The 20,916-nt window shown below is 37.5% G+C and overlaps 1 protein-coding gene across 3 annotated transcripts in view; it reads left to right on the forward strand.

Annotated features, from left to right (window-relative positions):
- LOC149821163 (E3 SUMO-protein ligase SIZ1-like) overlaps window positions 1-20,916 on the forward strand; it is a 201,156-nt gene that overhangs the window by 26,025 nt on the left and 154,215 nt on the right. For all 3 annotated transcript variants that reach the window (XM_089982042.1, XM_089982041.1, XM_089982043.1), the window contains exon 3: window positions 16,469-16,511. In XM_089982042.1, coding sequence (XP_089838168.1) covers window positions 16,469-16,511 — 43 coding nt within the window. The remainder of the gene's footprint in view (window positions 1-16,468; window positions 16,512-20,916) is intronic.

The following is a 20,916-nucleotide window of genomic DNA, read 5'->3' on the forward strand; positions in this document are numbered from 1 at the left end:
GCTTGAATATTTATGAAGATTATGAGTAATTGATTTTAAAACCTTAAAAAATCTCGCTTATGCATCAAAATCGGATGATTCAAGAGCGGGTTCTTATAAAACCAAGTATGTAGACCACATTCGTATGGTTAGATTCAAGAGAAAATAACAAAAAAACCATGAAAATTGTGGTTCCAACATTAGTTCTCATATTTCCTGTTCTCATATTCTAGTGACTATATATATATGTATATGTATGTGTGTGCACAATTATATGTATGTACCTTTTGATTATGTATATTAATATATTTTGTGAAAGCATGTGTAATTTTGTACTTGTGTGACAAAAACATCTTATTAGTAAAAGAATTAAACTTTTTTTATGTATATTTTTTTATATTCTAATTGGGGTACCTATTAGTCCGCCTAGTTCTTGACTAGTCTTTTTAGGGGTCTACACAAACGTGGGAGCTGGTTGGCCTTTAAAAGGTATTTAAAACCCAAAACTTAAAAAACAAGTTTCGGCCCCTTTTAAAACACACCGATACTGTATCGTACAATACATGTTGATACAGGGGTGTATCGTATACACCTGATACGGGTATGATACACTGTGTATCGTATTGAGAACCTCAATAGTAACGACACATATCGTACGATATGGTACTATACTTACAACACTGCTCATAGCATCAATTCATTTCAGTCAACTCTTGGCTTGGTTATAGATTGATGTTTCAAAGTAGGAGTAACTGTTAGACATAGTCATATGTAGAAGAGAGACTCGTATGAGAAAAATCTATTAGAGGTCTGAAAATACTTGTTGAGTGCCTCTGTTCAACTCTATCATTAACTTCACTAATAGAATATTGCTCAAAAACACTCTGAGGTTGTTGTTCTCCTCTATTATGTCAAGAATATTGAAAGAATTGCAATTTAAAAGGTGTATTCACATCATCAACAAAATCATTATCATTTTAACAAAACCATCATTTATTTCAACTACATCATCCACTATGATTAACATGGAGAAGACAAAAAAGATAAGAATATTTATTATCTTTTTGTTTTATACTCTTTGATTTTGGATTTTCAAAATAGGTTTCTCTTTCTAAAAATGCCACATTCCTAGAAACATAGAGTTTATCATGAGTTGGATCATAACACCTATATCCTTTTTGGCCTTAGGCATATCTTAAAAACACACAAACAATGACTTTGGGAGAAAGCTTATCTCTTTTTGAAATAAGTACAAAAAATATGTAGCAAAAAATTCTTAGTCTAAATAATCAAGTGCAATTTCTAGAAGTTTGTCAACTGAAGATCAACCATTCTGTTTATAAGATCAACTGCAGCGAGGGCAGCTTCAACCCTAAAATGCTTAGAGGGATATGCTTTGAAATAATTTTTTTTTTTTGTGGTTTTATTGACATGCCTGTGTTTTCTTTCAGTTAAAAACATTTTGTTGAGGGGTATTTGGACCTGATCTTTGGTGGTAGTACCATTATGGTCAAGAAAAATTTTAAAATCATTGGATAGATATTCTCCTATTGGATATGAGTAAAGAATAAAGCGTGTTTTAACCATATTATACAAACTTTTAAAGACATTTAATATTTCATTCTTATGCTCTAGACAAATAAATCCATGTATACCTAGAGCAGCCATCAACGAATATAACATAGTAAACAAATTCACCATTCGAAGGAATATGAGCAGGATCCCCAACATTCGTCTGCGCTGATTTAAATTGTTTTGAAGAAACAAAATTTTGAGACCCAGAAGGAAGAGATTTCATTTTTACCAAAATACAATTTTCACAAGTATTTTGCATCACAAACTTTTTCCAAGTGATGAAGAAGTCCGAACTTAGATACATTAGGATGGCCTAATCTCTTGTGCCACAAAGATACCTCAGAATTTTAGACTATAAGATTGGCATAAGTTTTACGAAAACAATAAATGTTAAAAATCCATGTAATATAATTCTCCTTGTCCATAGCCCTCCCTGATCAGTTTATCTGATTGGTGATCTGGCACTTAATATCGAGTTAATGAGACATTACATTCTTGATTACAAATTTGCGAAACTGAGAAAAGATTTAGATTTAGTTTATGAATATATCTAACTTGAGGAACAAAAAATATTGTATTTTCAAATATTTAATAAAGTTTCTTATTTTTGTGAATGTTGATTTCTCAATCCTTATAAAAACCTATGAGCTGTAATTGGACGATCCAAGAGCCGATTCCCACTTAGGAAAACATGTAGATCACATTTGTAAGGTTAGTTTAATGAACAAAAGGTGTTTATACCTCATGTTTCCATGATCATGTGTTTTCATATGGCGTTTTTTTCCCTGCAAATCCGACCTCAGCATGCTCCATTTGCCAAGAATCGAACCTTGAATCATGCTTTTTAGATGTAAAATATTATTTTTTAAGGTTTTTATTACAAAATTTTGAACCTTTGATTCACAAGCCCAAAAAAACTTACATATCATAATCGGATGATCCAAAAGCTGGTTCATATAAAACTAAGCATGTGATCACATCCATATGATCAAATTTAAAAAAAAAACCCATGAAAATCTTGGTGCACATGAAACTTCACATATTCCTAGTGCACATGGTTGAGAGAGAGAGAGATATCAACTTGGTAAGCAATCATATATATAAGGTTAATCTAACATTAAACTAGTTGTATTTAATATTAGATGAATTCAACCTTATTAAAATGACTAAAATGCCCTTAAAAATGTCATTTTTTGAAAATATGTGGCTACTTTATTAAGCATTACAGTTCTTTTGAACTTGGAGGAAAAGTCAAACACCTTTTCCAAAACAGTAACTTTATGAATCTATCAAAGTTACATTTCTAACCTCACAAAGTAACAATTCATTTTAAAAAATGCTATTCTTTTAAGGGTATTAGTAATTTTAATAAGGTTGAATCCATCTAATGTTAAATACAAATAGTTTAATGTTAGATTAATATATATATATATATGCTTACTGCAAAATTTGGTTCCTCAATGTCCATGCTATGTTTTGATGATTCAAGCTATGCTTGGTAAATCAGACCCCATAAATACACTCAACATGATCCATTGGCTGTTAGATCATGCTTTTTGATGAAAAAAATAATTTTATGATTCTTTAAATTATGAGCCTTATAAAACATGCCTGATGTCATAATAGGTAGGGGTGACTGTAACGCCTCAAAATCGTGGACTTGAAACCTTTTATGAAAACGGTTGAAAGCTTTGAAATCAATTATTTATCAGAGTTTGAAACAAAAGTTCAACGAAAATCATATTTGAAATAGCAAGTCCCTGGACCTTGGGCGCATTACAACGCAAACTCCCCTTTATAAACCGATTTGCAACTCAAATATATATTTCATTGAAATGAAACAAACAAAGTTTTGGTAATACAATTTTAGTAATCCAGAGTTTTAATCAGAAAAGATGCTTTCAAAGAAATTTTATACCACATTTACCAAAAGTATCCTCAGGAGCACAACGTTAAGGAAAGGGGCTCGCCTTAAATGCATCATGTCATCGTGCCATCGCAAACTGTCTCAACCTGTTAACCACCTGCACATGAAATTGGTCAGTCTCACAACAGACTAGCAGAGGTGCAAAAGACAAGAAGGTACAAATGCTGCAATAAGCTAGATATCCGCTATATCAAGCAGGGAAAAGCAAGATTAGTAGAACTAATCAAACGTACTGTTGAGTAAGCAAAACTCTAGTAAAACAAACGGCTAAATACAAGAGCAGGAAGGACTATAGTGCTAAACAAGCAACTGAATAAGACAAACATTCATAACCATGCTCGCAATACATACAATTACCATTAGATGGTTCAGCTCATCGACAAGTAACTACACTAATCGTAAGGCACAAGCTATTGCATTACAACAATTCATAAGCTACACATGATACACAATCATACGGTAGCAGTTATATCACAATATGTAAGCAGCTTATAAGACAAGCGGCTACATCAGTCCTAGTTGCAATCACATTAATCATAAGAGACGCAAGTCAACGGATAAACATTTAACTAGTATGAGCAGCTAGTTATTACTAAGCAAAAAACTACGTAAGCAGTTTAACCAACTAGAGTAACACTTCGATAGGCGTGCATAACTCAACAAGTAGCATGCTGAACTACTGAGCAAGCAATCAAGTCATATCACAGCACGCGTATCTCCCAATCGTGTGCATAAGTTATATCTTGTTCTTATTATTAGCAGGCCATTGCAGGTATGCACAAGACAAAACGTAAAAACAACCGAGATCGATTCGGGGGCCTATTATGCTATGTATTTTATTATACCCCGAATGACTGACTGAGTCCGCTCCTAAGGGGACGACCAGTAGTCAAAAGAGTAAGTCCCCAAAGGCAACACTGGGCCTATGGATGTATCCATCTTATGCATAAGTGTCAGGCGACTACCACCTAGAATAATTATGGTAGCCCCGTTTTTCCTAACCTCTGATGACTGGAAAGCCGAACCTTTGCCCGTAATAGCCATTAATGGCCTGTCCATCGGAGTTTTGTACCATCCATCCTCTCTCTTGATGAACCGTCCCGAACGGGCGCGACAAGGGGTTTCTTAACCACTGTCCCATTCTACATGCCCTGGTCTTTCGACCCACTCGAGCATCTTGCCTGTAAAGGCGTATAATTATCATTATGTGAATTACACACGCCATTGCACGTTCGAGGTAACCACACACCTCTCATCCTACTCACCGCAGTACACAACGTACCTGTTCAAAAGTACAACCACGATGAGAGGGGTAAGGATCTCTTTCAGGAAATCTCCCAACACATCTGCTTTACAACTCATTCAAGTTCCAACTTATCGTGCTCGGGTCCTTGACACAATCATAAGCATTCTGCCTATTAGGCGAATATCAACATAACAAGATTTAGCTTAATGTGTCAATACATGTTTCGAGGTCACTATAGACCTTTCGTCCTGTTCTTTGTAGTTTAAACATATCGTACTTGACCAAGAGTACAACTACAAGAGGAGTATTGATTCCTCATATGAAATCCAACAATAGTCTCGTGAAAGAAGGAAGTGCGCCAACTATCTTGGTTTGACCAAAAAGCCTAGAGATTAGGTCTCGCATCAGAGGTGATGTAACGCCAATCTAGCGATGGCACAAGTACCTCAATAGGATTTTCGCCCTACTCATGTACAGACTCCTAAACATGGTTATCCGAGTCGTATCGGATAGGCGAACTGAAGTGCATAAGTGTGTGTCATGACTTTTAAGACAAGTGAAACAATATACACTATACACTCGAAACTGCACTCAGGGAGTGCAAGCTGACAAGAGGCAAACCCGTGCACATGGTAGTGTTGTGGCAAAACGAGGAGCAAGACTCGATGTGCAAAGCTACACCTCAAGGGTAAAACACACAAGCCACACATGAGGTATGAAATCATACCTCGACCATCGAAACACACAAGCAGACAACTACGTAAGCAACTCACGGGGTATGAGATCCTATCCTGATTAAGCAAGTGCAAAAGATGACTCGCGAGGCATAGAGTTGTACCTCGATAAAACGATAACCGTAAGCAAGTAAAGGAGCAATACGACAGAGATAAAAATACATGCATGAGCAAAGCATATGCACGAAGTGCAGCAGCAAAGTAAGGACGAACAACACATACAAGAAGTAAGTGAAAGGGCAAGCACGACTACAACAGAAAAGTAAGGTAGTAAGCAGTAAGGTCATGGCGCATAAAGCGCGGGGCAACATGAGTAAACGCAGAAAGTAAAGTGCGAGAACGTAAAGGAGGACCAGGATTGCATCCTGGAGTAAAAAGGTATACAAGTAAATGCCAAGGCGCATAAAGCGCGGGGTAACAGAAAAGACGAGACAAAAAGTAAATGCCAAGGCGCATAAAGTGCGGGGCAACAAGAAAGTAAAGTACAGAAAGTAAAAAGGACAAGGATCGCGAAACCGCATCCTTAAATGTAAAGACATGAATTAAAAGCCTGAGCACATATAGCACGGCGGCAACATAAAGGAAAATGCAAGAAAGTAAAGAGGACAAGGATCGCGAAACCGCGTCCTTGAATTAAAAGACATACGTATATATTTTATACGTATACATATATATCCTCTTTTAGTTATCTTTCCTTATTTAGCATTTATTCGTTCATTGTCCATTTACCCAAGAATTCCCTACCTTGAAGGGTTGCGGTTCCTCGTACGCCTGCGGCGTAAGCGCAAGCTCGAGCCACGAAGGTGAGCTGGATCCACCGTTCAACCTGGAAAGCTTAAAACGTTAGTATATGTCGTAATATAAACCAGAAGTGGGTCCGGTAAGACCTGCAGTGGTACCGGACCCCAACCACGAGAGTAGGCAGGGAGCTCAGTTCCCTGCAAAAGAGCAACAAAGGTAGCAAGGCCTCCTATCTGCAGGAGGCAGAGGCAGGAACTCTGCATCCTGCAGACAAGGGTGCCAGAGGCAGGGGCCTCAGCCCTGCTTGGGAACAAGCAACAGAGGCAGGGAGTTGGAACTCCCTGCCTGCCAGAACAGAGAAAGGCAGGGGAGGGAGTAGAGGCTCCCTGCCGAACCTGCTTCAACAGGAAACAGGACAGGGGACGTAGTTCCCTATTGGAAACGAGACAGGCAGGGGCTCTGCCCCTGCCGACAGCAAGAACAAGGCAGGGGGCAAAGCCCCTTGCCGGAGAACAAACGAGGTGCAGGGGGCTTTGCCCCCTGCTCGAAAACCGGATGGCAGGGAGGCTTCGCCCCTTGCTGGGAAACACAAAAGGAAGCAGAGGGGAGCCTCGCCCCCTGCCTGCAAAACGCAGGAGGCAGGGGGGCCGAACCCTCTGTCGAGTGTTAAAATGTGTCTCCTAAAATCATTATTGTAAATATAAATATATATATTTATATACATAGAGATACATTTACATATAATATATTATATGTACATATATCTCTCTCTCTATAAATATATATATATTTATATATTCTTACCCGAAAAGGGTATTCTTGTAATTTCCTGTTTTGCGCATATTCCTTTTGGAATATGTTGTAATTTTCTTATTTATTTTTTTGTAATTCTTTTTTTACTTTTTCTTTTTCTTTTTGTTATTATGTGCATTGAGGGTCCCCCAATAGAGTCGTTGGGGGCCCCCAACGGTCACAAATGTGACCGTTGGGGGCTCCCAACGACTCTTTTGGGAGCCCCCCTTTTGCACCTTTTGGCACTTGTATAAATAGGGGTGTTCCTCCCTTGTATTTCCTAAGCTTGAGAGTCTCAAGCATTTGTTCTTTTTATTCAATACATGCATTATTGCATGTTTACTACTTTTACGCTTTTTGCGTATTTTGTTCAAGTGTTGTGAGAGTGTTTGTGAACACTTCTTTTATAGAGTATTTATGCTTGTATGCGTATTGTCTTTTCATAGACAATTTTACATGGTATCAGAGCAAGGTTGCTGATAGAGGATTGTGGGATTCTCTTCTTTTCAAGTACCTTGAAAAGCGTGCCTTCGGATTTTTGGAGGTTGACGTGGTGGATCTTGCTTCTCAAATATTTTAGAAGGATCTTGTGCAAGCTAGCATTTGAGATATTGTGTTGGTACGCCATTTCTCCCTTTCTCTCTACTTCGTAATGGGCGAAAAAAAGTCTCACTTTACTTTTGACTTCAAATTAAATGGGTCCAACTATCATATTTGGGCCGGAAACATGGAGGCTCACATAAAAGGGAAAGGGCTATGGGGTTATGTGCAAGGCACAATTCCGGAACCGGAACCTAAGATAACCGTGGTAAACGGAAGTGAGATCAAGATTCTTGAAGGAGAAGAAAGGGTTAGAGCTCTTGAAGAGTATTCTAAGAAGCACGATGAGTGGGAAATGAAGAATTTCAAGATTCTTTTTTGGTTGTTCTCATCCGTTGAAACCAAGATTAATGCCAACATTATTAAATTAAAAAAGGCATCAAAAACTTGGCATTATCTTGAAAAAATGTATACATCGAGGGACCTATCTCATAAGTATTATCTTCAAAAGAAGGCTCTCTCTCTTACTCAAGGTGAAATGACTATTAGGGAATATTTTGCCGATCTTTCCTCCGTTTGGGATGAGCTTGCCATGATTGAACCAAAATGGAGTGGAGAAGCAATTGAACTCCGTCACAAGCAACTTGAAGAAGATCAGTTCTTCAATTTTTTGAATGGGCTAAGGCCCAAATTTGAGCAAATAAGGTCCTCTCTCCTATCCTCTTTTTCTCCTCCCTCTCTTGAAGATGTACTCACCAAATTAAGTGGTGAGGAGACTCGTATGAGTTTATGTAAACAAGGATCAAGTGTTCTTATGGTTCCTTGTAATCATGAAGAAAGTAATGAGGTCAATGCCGTATCAAGACCCGTAAACAATGTAAGAACCTATCGTCTCCCTCATTTTAAACCACAAAATCAAGGTGAAAATGGTGAGCCAAGAGGAAAAAGGGATTATAGCAAAATTATTTGTCATTTTTGTAAAGAACCCGGACATATCAAACCCATATGTCCCAAATGGAAAAAGCTTCTCGCAATGGCTACCACCGGTGTTCCACAAAAGGAGGAGGCATCATCAAGTGGGTCACTTTCTTTAAATCAAATAGTGGAAGCCCTTCAACCTCTACTCAAGGGAGCTACCTCCGGTGCCGCCGTGTCTACCTCATCTCTTCCAGGTAAAGTCTCTTGGCTTTTGGACTCCGGTGCATCTTTTCATATGTCTCCAAACATGTTTTCACTTTCCGATTTCTCAAAAAATGTTTCTCCTTTTGTTTCCACTGCGGATGGAACATTTCTTGAAATTAAAGGTATAGGTAATTTCGAATCTCAAGATTTTTTTATTCCAAAAATTAGATTTATACCTAAACTAAACTTAAATCTTCTCTCTGTTTTTCAACTCTCGGACCATGGTTGCGATATTAAGTTCTCTTGCGATAAATGTTTAATACAAGATCGCCGGTCCGGGAAATCGATTGGGGAAGGCTTTAGAAAAAGAGACTTATACTATATGGAATCTCTTCGAGTTCCAAAATCTTTTTGTAATGTGGCCTAAAACAAAGATATAAATGTATGGCACAAAAGACTTGGTCATCCTAATATCACAAAGTTATCTTATTTGCATTTTGCAAAAGACTTATGTAAAAGTTCATTTTCTTGTAATGATTGTATTCTCAGAAAAATGCAAAGTTTACCTTTTGAGCAAAGAACCATGTTCACTTCTAAAAATTTCGAAATTGTTCATTCGGATGTTTGGGGACCCACACCTGTGACTTCAAAAGGAGGCTTTTCTTATTATGTCATTTTTGTGGATGATTTTTCCAGATATTCATGGATCTATTTTCTTAAGTTCAAACATGAAGTTTTTTTGTGTTTTAAAACCTTTCATTCAATGATCAAGAATCAATTCAACAGTAATATAAAGATATTTAAGAGTGATTCTGGAGGGGAATATCTCTCCAATAAATTTAAAGTATATCTTGAGGATCATGGAATTGTCCATCAAAGGTCTTGTCCTAAAACCCGTGTTTTAAAACTCGCCGAGTCAACTCGTTGACTCGGCTGACTCGGCTCGGCTCGGCCCTCCAGCGAGTCAACCCGGCAAGGCAAACTCGGTTTGCCAAAACTCAGGCTTGACTCGGCTTGACTCGGCCTGACTCGGGCGAGTTCTGGGATGTTTGAAATTTGTTTTTTGAGTTTCAAATGGTAATGATATATATACATATATGCAGTCTACTGTTTACTGTCTGTACAATCTAGTTGAAAAATCATAGGTGCAAGTTGTATCTAAGCAATCTGACCTCATATATGTGTTCAACATGGTTTATTTGCTCGGAATCACACCTTTATCATATTTTTTTATGTAAAAATATGTTTTTTTGAGTCATGAAATTTTGGCATATTGTAGGCCATTGATTTGTGAAGCCCTTGAGAAACTTGCTTACATGTTGACAAACTATTTGAAAAAAAAAATTGTGTTCTAATAGATTGTATGTACAATTGACTGTGTAAAAACATACATTGAAAAACTTACTCTATTGGCAAAACCAAGAGATTTTTGTATGCATTTGCTTTTGTCAAATAAAAAATGGTCTATTTTGTAGTTTCAGACCTTGTTTACCTCAAAATTGGGGTTGATATGAAAAATCAGATAAACTGTTGAAATGGAGAACCAGGTCTTGAGTAAGGCTAAAAGAGTCTAGTACTTTCTGCATGCTGATGAAATGGTTTGGGAGTCGGGACTTAAACTAGCAAAATTAATGAATTTTTGTTTGTCGTGACCAACTGTTCTACATCTAATAAACTTTTAATCTTTAAACTCCCAGATTTCTGTGGCACATGACAAATTGACTATCAAAGTGCTTGTATAGATATCAGATTCAATTATTCAAGCAAACCTCTATAGCTCTTTGCAGTTGTTTTTATATTCTTACATACATTTGGAGACTATGTTTACTCAAAAACATGGTTTCAGACAAATTATATATTGTTTTTCTTTTAAAATCAAAAGTTAACAAAACCCGGTCCGAGTCACCGAGTTGACCCGCCGAGTCACGAGTCAATAAAGAACGAGTCGAGTTCCGAGTCACGGGTTTTAAAACCTTGCCTAAAACTCCTCAACAGAATGGGTTGGCCGAAAGAAAACATAGGCACATCATTGAGACCACTAGGACCCTTCTTATTTCCCAAAACATTCCTAAAATTTTTTGGGCAGAAGCAGCTCTTGCTTCTGTTTATCTGATATATCGCCTGCCATTTAGGATATTAGGAAAAATATCTCCTTTTGAGATATTATATAAACTTGAACTGAATTATAATAGGTTACGAGTTTTTGGGTGTAAGTGTTTTATACTTACGGATAAGAATGACAAACTATCTCCCAAGGCTATCCCTTGCGCCTTTCTTGGATATTCCGAAACTCAAAAAGGGTTTCGTTGTTATGATCTTCGAGATGATAAGTTATATGTCTCTAGAAATGTAACTTTTTTGGAAAATGAAAGTGGCTTTGAAAAAAATGTTTCTCAACAAGAAAATTTTGATTATTCCTTCCTATTTGATCTATTGTCTAGTAATGATGATATATCTAGTAATGATGATGTATCATCAAATTACGATGAGGAAAATGATGGTGACGTTGGTGAACATAACTCACTCAATGAACAAGAAAGTAGACTTTCAAGTGATCCAATAACCTACTCTCGTAGAAACCAAGACACCTTTAGAAGTGCTATTGACCAGTATAGTGAGCTTGTTCCTACTATCGACCACCGGAGATTTGAAAGGAATAGAAGACCTCCAACTCGTTTTGTTTCTTTTGATTCTTTCTCACCCCGATATAGGGCTTGCCTTAGTGCCATTCACTCTTATTTTGAACCAAGGAATTTTGAAGAAGCCAAAAAATGTATAGAATGGCAAGAAGCTATGCAAAATGAACTTAATGCCCTTAAAAGGGCTGAAACTTGGGATTTCCAAACTCTACCCATAGGAAAGAAAACTATAGGTTGTCGATGAGTTTTTAAGGTTAAAACTAAAAGCGATGGATCCTTGGAAAGGTATAAAGCTCGTTTAGTTGCTAAAAGGTATGGGCAAGAGTATGAAATTGATTATGAGGAAACTTTTGCCCCTGTAGCCCGAATGGTTACAGTTAGATGTCTTATTACTATTGCATCTATTAAAAATTGGAACATTTTTCAAATGGATGTGAAAAATGCTTTTTTAAATGGTGATCTTAACGAAGAAGTATATATGGATGTTCCACCAGGCATGAAGATTCCTAAAGATAAAGTTCTTCGTCTTTGTAAAGCCCTCTATGGTTTGAAACAGGCCCCCAAGGCCTGGTATGATAGATTTACCAGTGTAATATTGGAAAATGGTTTTTCCTCATGTTATACTGACACTGCTCTATTTACTATAAGATCTAATGCAGGAATTGTGATTCTATTACTCTATGTTGATGATATGTTAATTACAGGTGATGATGTTCAAGGAGTCAAGGGTATTAAGTCCGTCTTGACTTCAAAATTTGAGATGTCAAACTTGGGTTTTCTGACATATTTTCTTGGAATTGAGGTTGCCTATTCACAACGTGGTTATTTTTTATCTCAGTCTAAGCTTGCTTGTGAGATTATTGACAGATCATGAATTTCTGATGACAAAGTATGCGAAACTTCTGAAGTCGTGGGATCAAAATGAAGATTGACGATGGTGTTCCCCTAATCGATCCTACTCCTTACAGGCAGTTGGTAGGCTCTCTAATGTACCTTAGCATTACTCGACCCGACTTGTCGCATGCTATTCACATCGCCAGTCAGTTCCAGCACGCTCCTACAACCGTTCATATGAGTGCTGTCCTTCACATCATCAGATATTTGAAGGGAACAATGAACAATGGAGTATTTTTATCTTCCTCCTCTGAATTAAAATTGCTTGCTTATACAAATTCAGATTGGGGAGGTGACCCTAGTAACCGTCACTCCACCACTGGTTTTTGTATTTTCTTAGGAGAATCTTTGATCTCATGGCGATGTAAAAAACAACAGAAGGTCTCTTTGTCATCCACTGAAGCCGAATATAGAGCCATGGCATCTACCACCATGGAAATTGTATGGATTCGACGTCTTTTGGAAGATATGGGAGTGGTTGTCGAAGAACCAACAAAGCTATGCTGTGACAACAAAAGTGCAATCTACATTGCCAAGAACCACACCTTTCACGAGCGAACAAAGCATATAGAGATGAACTGTCATTATGTCAGAGAAGAATACTTGAAGAAGGTCATTGATCTACCATATGTGACATCTGAGTATCAACTTGCCGACTTCTTCATAAAAGCTTTATGTTCGCCCAGATTTCATTTCCTTCTTGACAAACTTGCGGTTATCACACCATAAGTTTGAGGGGGGGGGGTGTTAAAATGTGTCTCCTAAAATCATTATTGTAAATATACATATATATATATATTTATATACATAGAGATACATTTACATATAATATATTATATGTACATATATCTCTCTATATATAAATTTATATATTTATATATTCTTACCCGAAAAGGGTATTCTTGTAATTTCCTGTTTTGCGCATATTCCTTTTGGAATATGTTGTAATTTTCTTATTTATTTTTTTGTAATTCTCTTTTACTTTTTCTTTTTCTTTTTTGTTATTATGTGCATTCGGGGTCCCCCAATAGAGTCGTTGGGGGCTCCCAACGACTCCTTTGGGAGCCCCCCTTTTGCACCTTTTGGCACTTGTATAAATAGGGGTGTTCCCCCCTTGTATTTCCTAAGCTTGAGAGTCTCAAGCATTTGTTCTTTTTATTCAATACATGCATTATTGCATGTTTACTACTTTTACGCTTTTTGCGTATTTTGTTCAAGTGTTGTGAGACTGTTTGTGAACACTTCTTTTATAAAGTATTTATGCTTGTATGCGTATTGTCTTTTCATAGACAATTTTACAATCAAGACGCAACATGAGAGCAAGGGACTCTGCCCTCTTCCAGGACAACAACTAAAGGCAGGGGAGGTGTGACCCCTTGCCAGGAAGCAACAGGAGAGTAGGGGTCTTCGGCCCCTGCTGAGGAACAACAGAGGGCATGGGGAGCTTCTCCCCCTACCGGGAAACAACAAGAAAGTAAGGGGCAGCCCCTTGCTGGGATACAAATGAAGGCAGGGGTTCGAAAAAAACAAAGCAAAGGTAGGGGTGCCTCGCCCCCTGTTGGGAAACAAAAGAATGCAGGGGGGCAGAGCCCCCTGCCGAGAAACACAACAAAGGTAGGGGGACCTCGCCCCCTACCGAAAAACACAAGGCAGGGGGAGCGAAGCCCCCCTGTCGAAAACAGAATGGGGTTGTGGGGGCAGAGCCCCCTGACAGAAGACCACAGGAGGCAGGGGGCAGAACCCCTTGCCAAAAACAACAGAAGGCAAGGGGCTTTGTCCCCTGTCGGAAAAACAGAAATAGGCAGGGGCGAAGCCCGTGCTGAAAAACCTGCTAGAGGCAGGGGAGCGGAGCCCCTTGCTGGAAAGCCGAGCCGACATAGGGAGCGAAGCTCCCTGCCGGCGATAGGAAAGAAATAAGGAGAAGGGGAGAAGGGTTTTTTACCTCGGAAGACCACAACAACGATGGAGTCGTCAGGGTTGCTTGCATGGGGCTGTCAGACTGCGATGGGTCAGGGCGAGTACGCAGAGAGGGGAGCAACGACGAAGAAGGAGCTCTCGGGTTCGCCGATGTCAGGAGGCCGGAGAAGAGAAGAGTCGAGGGTCGTTCGCAAGCGCTGACAAATTGGGTGGTCGCTGACGGTTGAGTTGCCGAAAAGACTCAGAGGGGGAGAGGGTGCCTGACGTCGCCGAGAAACACAACAGAGAGGGAACAACGACAGTGTTGTCGCCGGCAACTGTAGACGTGAGGTGGCCGGAAGCGGCAATAGCAGGTCTATGGCTAGAGGAAAACAGGAGCCAGATAGCGAAGAGGCGTCGGGGACAGGAGAGTTGTTGGCCCTCGGAGGTCGGTGATGCTCGAACGTCGACGGCGACGGCGATGGTCGTCCACGACGACGGTCGTCGACGACGACGACGGTCGTAGATGGCGACGGTCGTCGACCGTCAAAGATGCAAGGAGGTCGCCGAACTCGGAAGCTGCCGTCAGCTTTGATCGCTGACGTCCTGCGACATAGGGGACAGAGAGGGGGGTGCTCACGTCGTCGGGGGGTCTGCCGGACTTAGAGAGGAGGCGGCCGGACGGAGTTGGTCGCCGACATCTCCAATCGCCGGCGGCAGCGTGAGAGAGACGAAGCAGAGGAGAGAGAAGGGGTGAGAGTTTTTGCCCCTCGCCCGAGGTGCCTGTGTCTTATTAAAGACACAGGCTTCTCGATCGTTCGAGAAGCTGGGTCGTGCTCGGGTTCGGGTCCAGCTCGGATCCGATACGACGGGCAAACCGTGACACGTGCCAAGCACATGTTCGATTTTTTTTTAACGGGCTTTACAGTGACTATCAGGCCAGCCCGACATAGCCCAAACCCATTTAGCGCTCGGCCCATCAAGTTTTAAGTGTGGCCCGTGATAAAGTATATATATATATATACTTATAGTTTTGTGTATGTACATATATATATATACATATATTTAGCGATATTTTGAAAATATCACGAGAAATACTAATATTTTAAGGTAGTCGATATTAAAGGTAATATCTCGCGATATTTTCAAAATATCGCCAGAAGACAAAATATCTCTATAATAGCACAATATTTTTTGGGAAAACTCTTTTTTTATTTATTTTAAGTTTGCATTTTCTATTTCTTTGTTTCTTTTATATTCTAAAACCTTTAAAACATGTTTCTTTATATTTTTGGAAGAAAAATAATGCAAAACTTATTATATTCTTAGTTTTTTTGTTGTTATTTATACTTTTTTTAAATTTTTTAAACTCCCAAGATATTCTCGAGATTTATGAACTTTTGAAAATCTCTCCAAAAATACCCTTGCCAAGAAAGAAATTACCTTTAGTGATATAGGTGACTCTGATATATATATATATGTAAGTAAAACCCATTAGAGGTATTTTAGTCGTTTCACCTTATGTAATTAGTTGTGCCCCTTATGGGCACATCAATCTTTTTTCTTTTTTCTATTTATTTAGCATAATGCGCATTATGGTCTAGTTCCCAACGACTGTATTTCTAGCTGTTGGGGATGGTCCCAATGGTGTCTATGCATGACATCTATGCATGGGTTAGATGTGCATAAAAATATTGAAACTAGAATTTTTTGCTAGGGGCCTAGTGAAGAATTCTAGTTTTTCTATTAGTTTTATTTTTTTTCGCAAATCGGACCCTCCAGATGTGATACCAGTAGAGACCGGCTTTTGGATCCATCTATCCATTCGTGGGTTTCTATACACAATGTTTTTGCTTTATGGCATCTATGCTTGCTCAATGCAATGCCTAGTTAATGGTGCCTAGGCACTTGATCCTAGGTGAGGCCTTGCCTAAGCTTCTTTATTTTCTTTTTTCTTGGTTCTTTGCTTCACGTAATTCTTGTGAAGTCTTCTTCTGATCACTATGCCTTTTGTGGGCTCTCTTTATTTTTAGTTCTACTAATTTTGATGCTTCTTATGTTGCTCTAATGGATGCACTACAGCTACCATGCATATCTAGTGTTGTTGTACTATCTTTTTGCTAACATGCATTGTTCCTTTGTCTTTGCAATCTTATAATATTCCATTATTCTTATGTTTTGATTGTGGTGGTTCAGTTACCTTTAGCTGATCATAGATGTCTGATTAGTAACTTCACAGGACCAGTATAATTTCATTTTTTTGTGTTAAATTTTGTATTTCAAACTTATGTACTGGTTACTTAATGCTTGTCTCTATTCTATTTATTAGTTTTTTTATTAATTCTATTTAATGACACAAACCTGGAACTTTCTTTTGGTGCAGGATCTTGTTGACAGGATTTTGGCTCTTCTTTCCGATGACCAGGGTGATCTATTTATCCTTTGCTTTTTTTTTGTTCCATGCTGAGAAATCCTCTCTAGTTTAGAATGTGTGGAGGAACTTATTTTCTAGTTTATTCTATTTAGTTTTGCTGAATGAATCTACTTTTGGTTGAACAGCACACAGGCCACGGGCAGGCCTGAACTGCTGCTGTCTCCCATCAGGCTGGGCACAGGCCATGCCTGTCGGCCGACACTGGCAGCCGAGCCCGCCCTGGCCCCAGTGTATTATAAAATATATGGTGGTTTTGTACCATTATACCATAATGTGGTGTACACTCTTGTTTGTATAATACTAACCAACAAATGTTAGATCTAACTGTAAAGATGTGTTTAATATGGTTTGTTTGCTTTGTTAGAAGGTTTATCATGTCTGATATACCAAAAGATTTGAATATTGAGAATGCACAAAATCAGGCTCTCACAATTCATGAAGATAAGGGTGGTTTAAAATGGTATAAAACATTTTGTTGCAATCAATCACACAAAAATATTAAACAGAACATGTTAAACACCATGCCACAACATGAATGCATGTGACGCAGGTTCTACTTGCAAATTCAATTTTTTTTTTCAAAAATTAGGACACGAGGACACAAATTTTTTAAATATTTATTCAATACAAAACTATTTTTTGATATTTTAATAGTAAAAAAATGTATTTTTATTGAAATAATATTAAAAAGTGTCAAAATATTATTTAAAATATTAAAACAATGGTCATACTTGTCAATATCCATGTCGGCGTGTCCGTACATGTCTGATTGTGTTACTAGGGACACACACACAAAAATGGTGTGTCCTTGTGACATAGGTTAAACATGACCCAAAGGTTTATTTTTGTTTTTGGAGATTAGATTTATGTAAATCAAGTGTACGATATGATGGTTTAGGACCACAATAGAAGCACCATATATATATATGTATATAAGTAATGAGTAGCTCCTAAACAGTTGTATCTCCTATACCATCCTAAGCGACTTCAAAGTACAAAGTTTTGGGTGTTTGCTTAATCCAAACTTATAGACATTCTTTATAGCTTAGTATAAAACATGTATTTGGCTTTGGCACTTCACGTTTAAATATGTATCTAGAGCAAAGTTACCGGAAGCTTCTTGTATAGGTGGGAAGCACGCTTCCCATAACCTCCGGAAGCGCGATACTCCTCACTTCCAAAACTTGGTAAGAATCTATGTTCTCCTACGTTTCTCTTATGCTTCCCATACACTTCATTCATGTTTCCTACGTGCTTCTTATATGTCCTCTCACGTTTCTTTTCATGTTTTCTATGTGTTTTATCTCATGCTTCTACTCACTCACTGTGTGCTTTCTCTAGACAGGTAACCATCTTTTTTAGATGTTGAAAGAGTTTAATTCTTAGTTTCTTACGCTAAAAAAATCATGAAACTTAATAATAACTATTTTTATTTTAATTTTTATTCGCTTCCGATTTGACTCCTGTTTCACTTCCTATTCGATTCTAATATTGTTTCCTGTTTGATTCCCATTTTGTTTTCAAATTGATTCCTCGCTTCCCGCTTATAAATTTCAAAATGCCTCACTTCTCTCTTCCGCTTCCGGTATCGTTTTCCGCTTCTGCTTCCTAGTCTGGCAACCTTGATCTAGCGCGATTGAAAATCAACGTTGTATATTGCATGAAAACTTCGTGAAATATAAATCAAGGCTTCTCGTTGAATCAATTCAAGACAAAGCATGACTTTTTGTGAATAAGCAACAATGAACACATCTGTAGGTTAGGACTAAGTAAAAAATACGTGCAACTATGTTTTTAGAAGTTTTAGGACGGTACACGACATAAACTGTATAGAAGCTATGTGTTGAGTCGGATTTGATTAGACAATTTCAAATTCGTTTCCAAATCAAAATCAAGTTGAAACTTATTTGCATTTGAAGTCATAGGCTTTGGTAAAATGCATTCACAACTTTTCATAGAGGGGAATGGTTGAACTCTTTCAACACAAAGACTAAACGATTACACCATACAATGGAAAGCTGGTAAAATTTTCTTATTTATTATTGCTGTTACCAAAAGCTTTCTTATTGCATTTGCCATAAACTGTATTTTGTAATGGTTGAGGTATGCCTCCATGCATTGAACAAAAGGTTTAATCCCCTATCGGTTGTGTTAAGAAAAAGTTTGGCCCATTCTTATGTAGAAAAGCTTTTATATATATATATATATATATATATTAGAAGTGTCATAAGAATACAAGATATGCTTGTTCAACAATCCCATAAGTTTCGGTATTTAGAGTATATTACAACTGAATGGTGGATTTGAAGAAGATATCACTAATAGCATTACTGTCAGTTGGGTTAAGTGGAGACAAACTACTGGCATGTTATGTGATAAAAGAGTACCTCTACGATTGAAATGACGTTTCTACAAGACTGCTATAAGACCAACACTATTAATAATATGGAGAAGCGACAAAAAGATATAGTGCAAGCTGCAGAAATGCGTGTAGGGATGCACAACACGCTGTGCTAGCTCGAGTTCGGCTAGATCTTGTTTAAGAACATAAATGAGTTGAGCTTGAGCTTGAGCAAGGGCTGAAGCTTGGTTCATATAAACCAGTTGAGTTTGAACAAGCAATCAAGCTCGGTTAAGCTCGTTTAAGTTCGTTTAACTAGATTAAGCTCGGTATATGTAGTTATATGAGGTGGTTTCATATATGTATATATTCTGTTAACTTAAAAACTACAAAATATTGTTACGCTAATTGTTAAGGTGTTCGATGGGTGGTGGTGAGTTTCATTCCCACCCAACTATTATTCTTTTCAATTTTTTTTTAAAGAAAACTGTTCAGCTCGTGCTTGACTCGAGCTGGGTACAAACAAAGAGTGCTAAAGCTTGGCACTCTAGCCGAGCTTGAACACCCAAATTTATTTGATGGGGATGAGTCGGCTTGAACCTAGCTCGTGTGCAACCGTAGATGCATATTCTAAGATGGATGTTTAAGGTTACATGAAAGGATACAATTGGAAATGATATATTAGAATGCACCTAGGTGTCAGACCAACAAAAGACAAAATAAGTGAATGCCGCTTAAGATGGTTTGGACATGTTGCAGAAAGACCTCTCATGGCTCCTTGAAAAAGGTTGCCATGGTACAAGTAGAAGGAACTAGGAAAAGAGGAAGACCACCGAAGACTTGAAAGGAGGCAGTTAGAGGTGGCATGAAGAATTTTTAAGTGATCGAGGTTGTAGCTTTAGATAGATACGAATGGAGAAATTGGACTAGCAAAGCCGATCCCATGTAGTTGGGATAAGGATTGATGTTGTTGATATATATATATATATATATATATATATATATATATATATATATATATATATATATATATATATATATATTGAAATGGAAACCTACAAAATGGGTATGGTGCTAAATAAAACTTGCTAATGGATTTTTGATGTTTTTTTTGAAATTTTGAGCTCGTAGATGTGTTCAACATGATTGATTTACTAGAAATCGATACTTGGATCATACATTTTGGATTCCGGATCTTAATCAGATCTTCTTATTTATCACCATACCCGGACCCTATAGGGTTTGGTTTGGGTCTGGGGTTCGGGTAAACCAGGCCCGTTGACACCCCTAGTACCAGTGTTGTGAAAAGCGTTGAGGCGTAGCGAGGCGCTCTACCAAAAACCGAGGCGAGGCGTCAGCCTAGAGGCGTAAAGCGTAAGCCTCAAATAATTTTTTTTGAAAACTTTAAAAAAATTATAAAAAGATATCTAAAAATATAAATAAATAAAGAAATGCTTTATTGATGAAATAACAACCAATAAGAAATATAAAATCTCAAATAAGTACGAAAAAATATGAGATTAACATATAAAAGTAACTAAAAACTGATTACATAACTGGAAAATATATGAGATTAACCAAAAAAAGTAAAAATATAGTAAGAAACTGATTACATAACTGAAATAACTGGAAAATATATGAGATTAACCTACAAAAGTTAAAATATATGAGATTATTCTAAAAAATATGAGATTAACATATAGAGGTAACTAAAAAAATGATTACATAACTGGAAAATATAGGAGATTAACCAACAAAAGATAAAATATACTAAGAAACCGATTACATAACTGAAAAATATATGAGATTAACCAACAAAAGTTAAAATATATGAGATTATTCTAAAAAATATGAGATTAACATATAAAAGTAACTAAAAAACTGATTACATAACTGAAAAATATATGAGATTAACCAACAAAAGTTAAAATATACTAAGAAACTAATTACATAACTGAAATAACTGGAAAATATATGAGATTAACCTACAAAAGTTAAAATATATGAGATTATTCTAAAAAATATGAGATTAACATATAAAAGTAACTAAAAAAAT

Source organism: Nuphar pumila, chromosome 12 (assembly GCF_984573655.1).
Source record: "Nuphar pumila chromosome 12, dmNupPumi1.hap1.1, whole genome shotgun sequence".
Classification (NCBI taxonomy): Eukaryota; Viridiplantae; Streptophyta; class Magnoliopsida; order Nymphaeales; family Nymphaeaceae; genus Nuphar; species Nuphar pumila.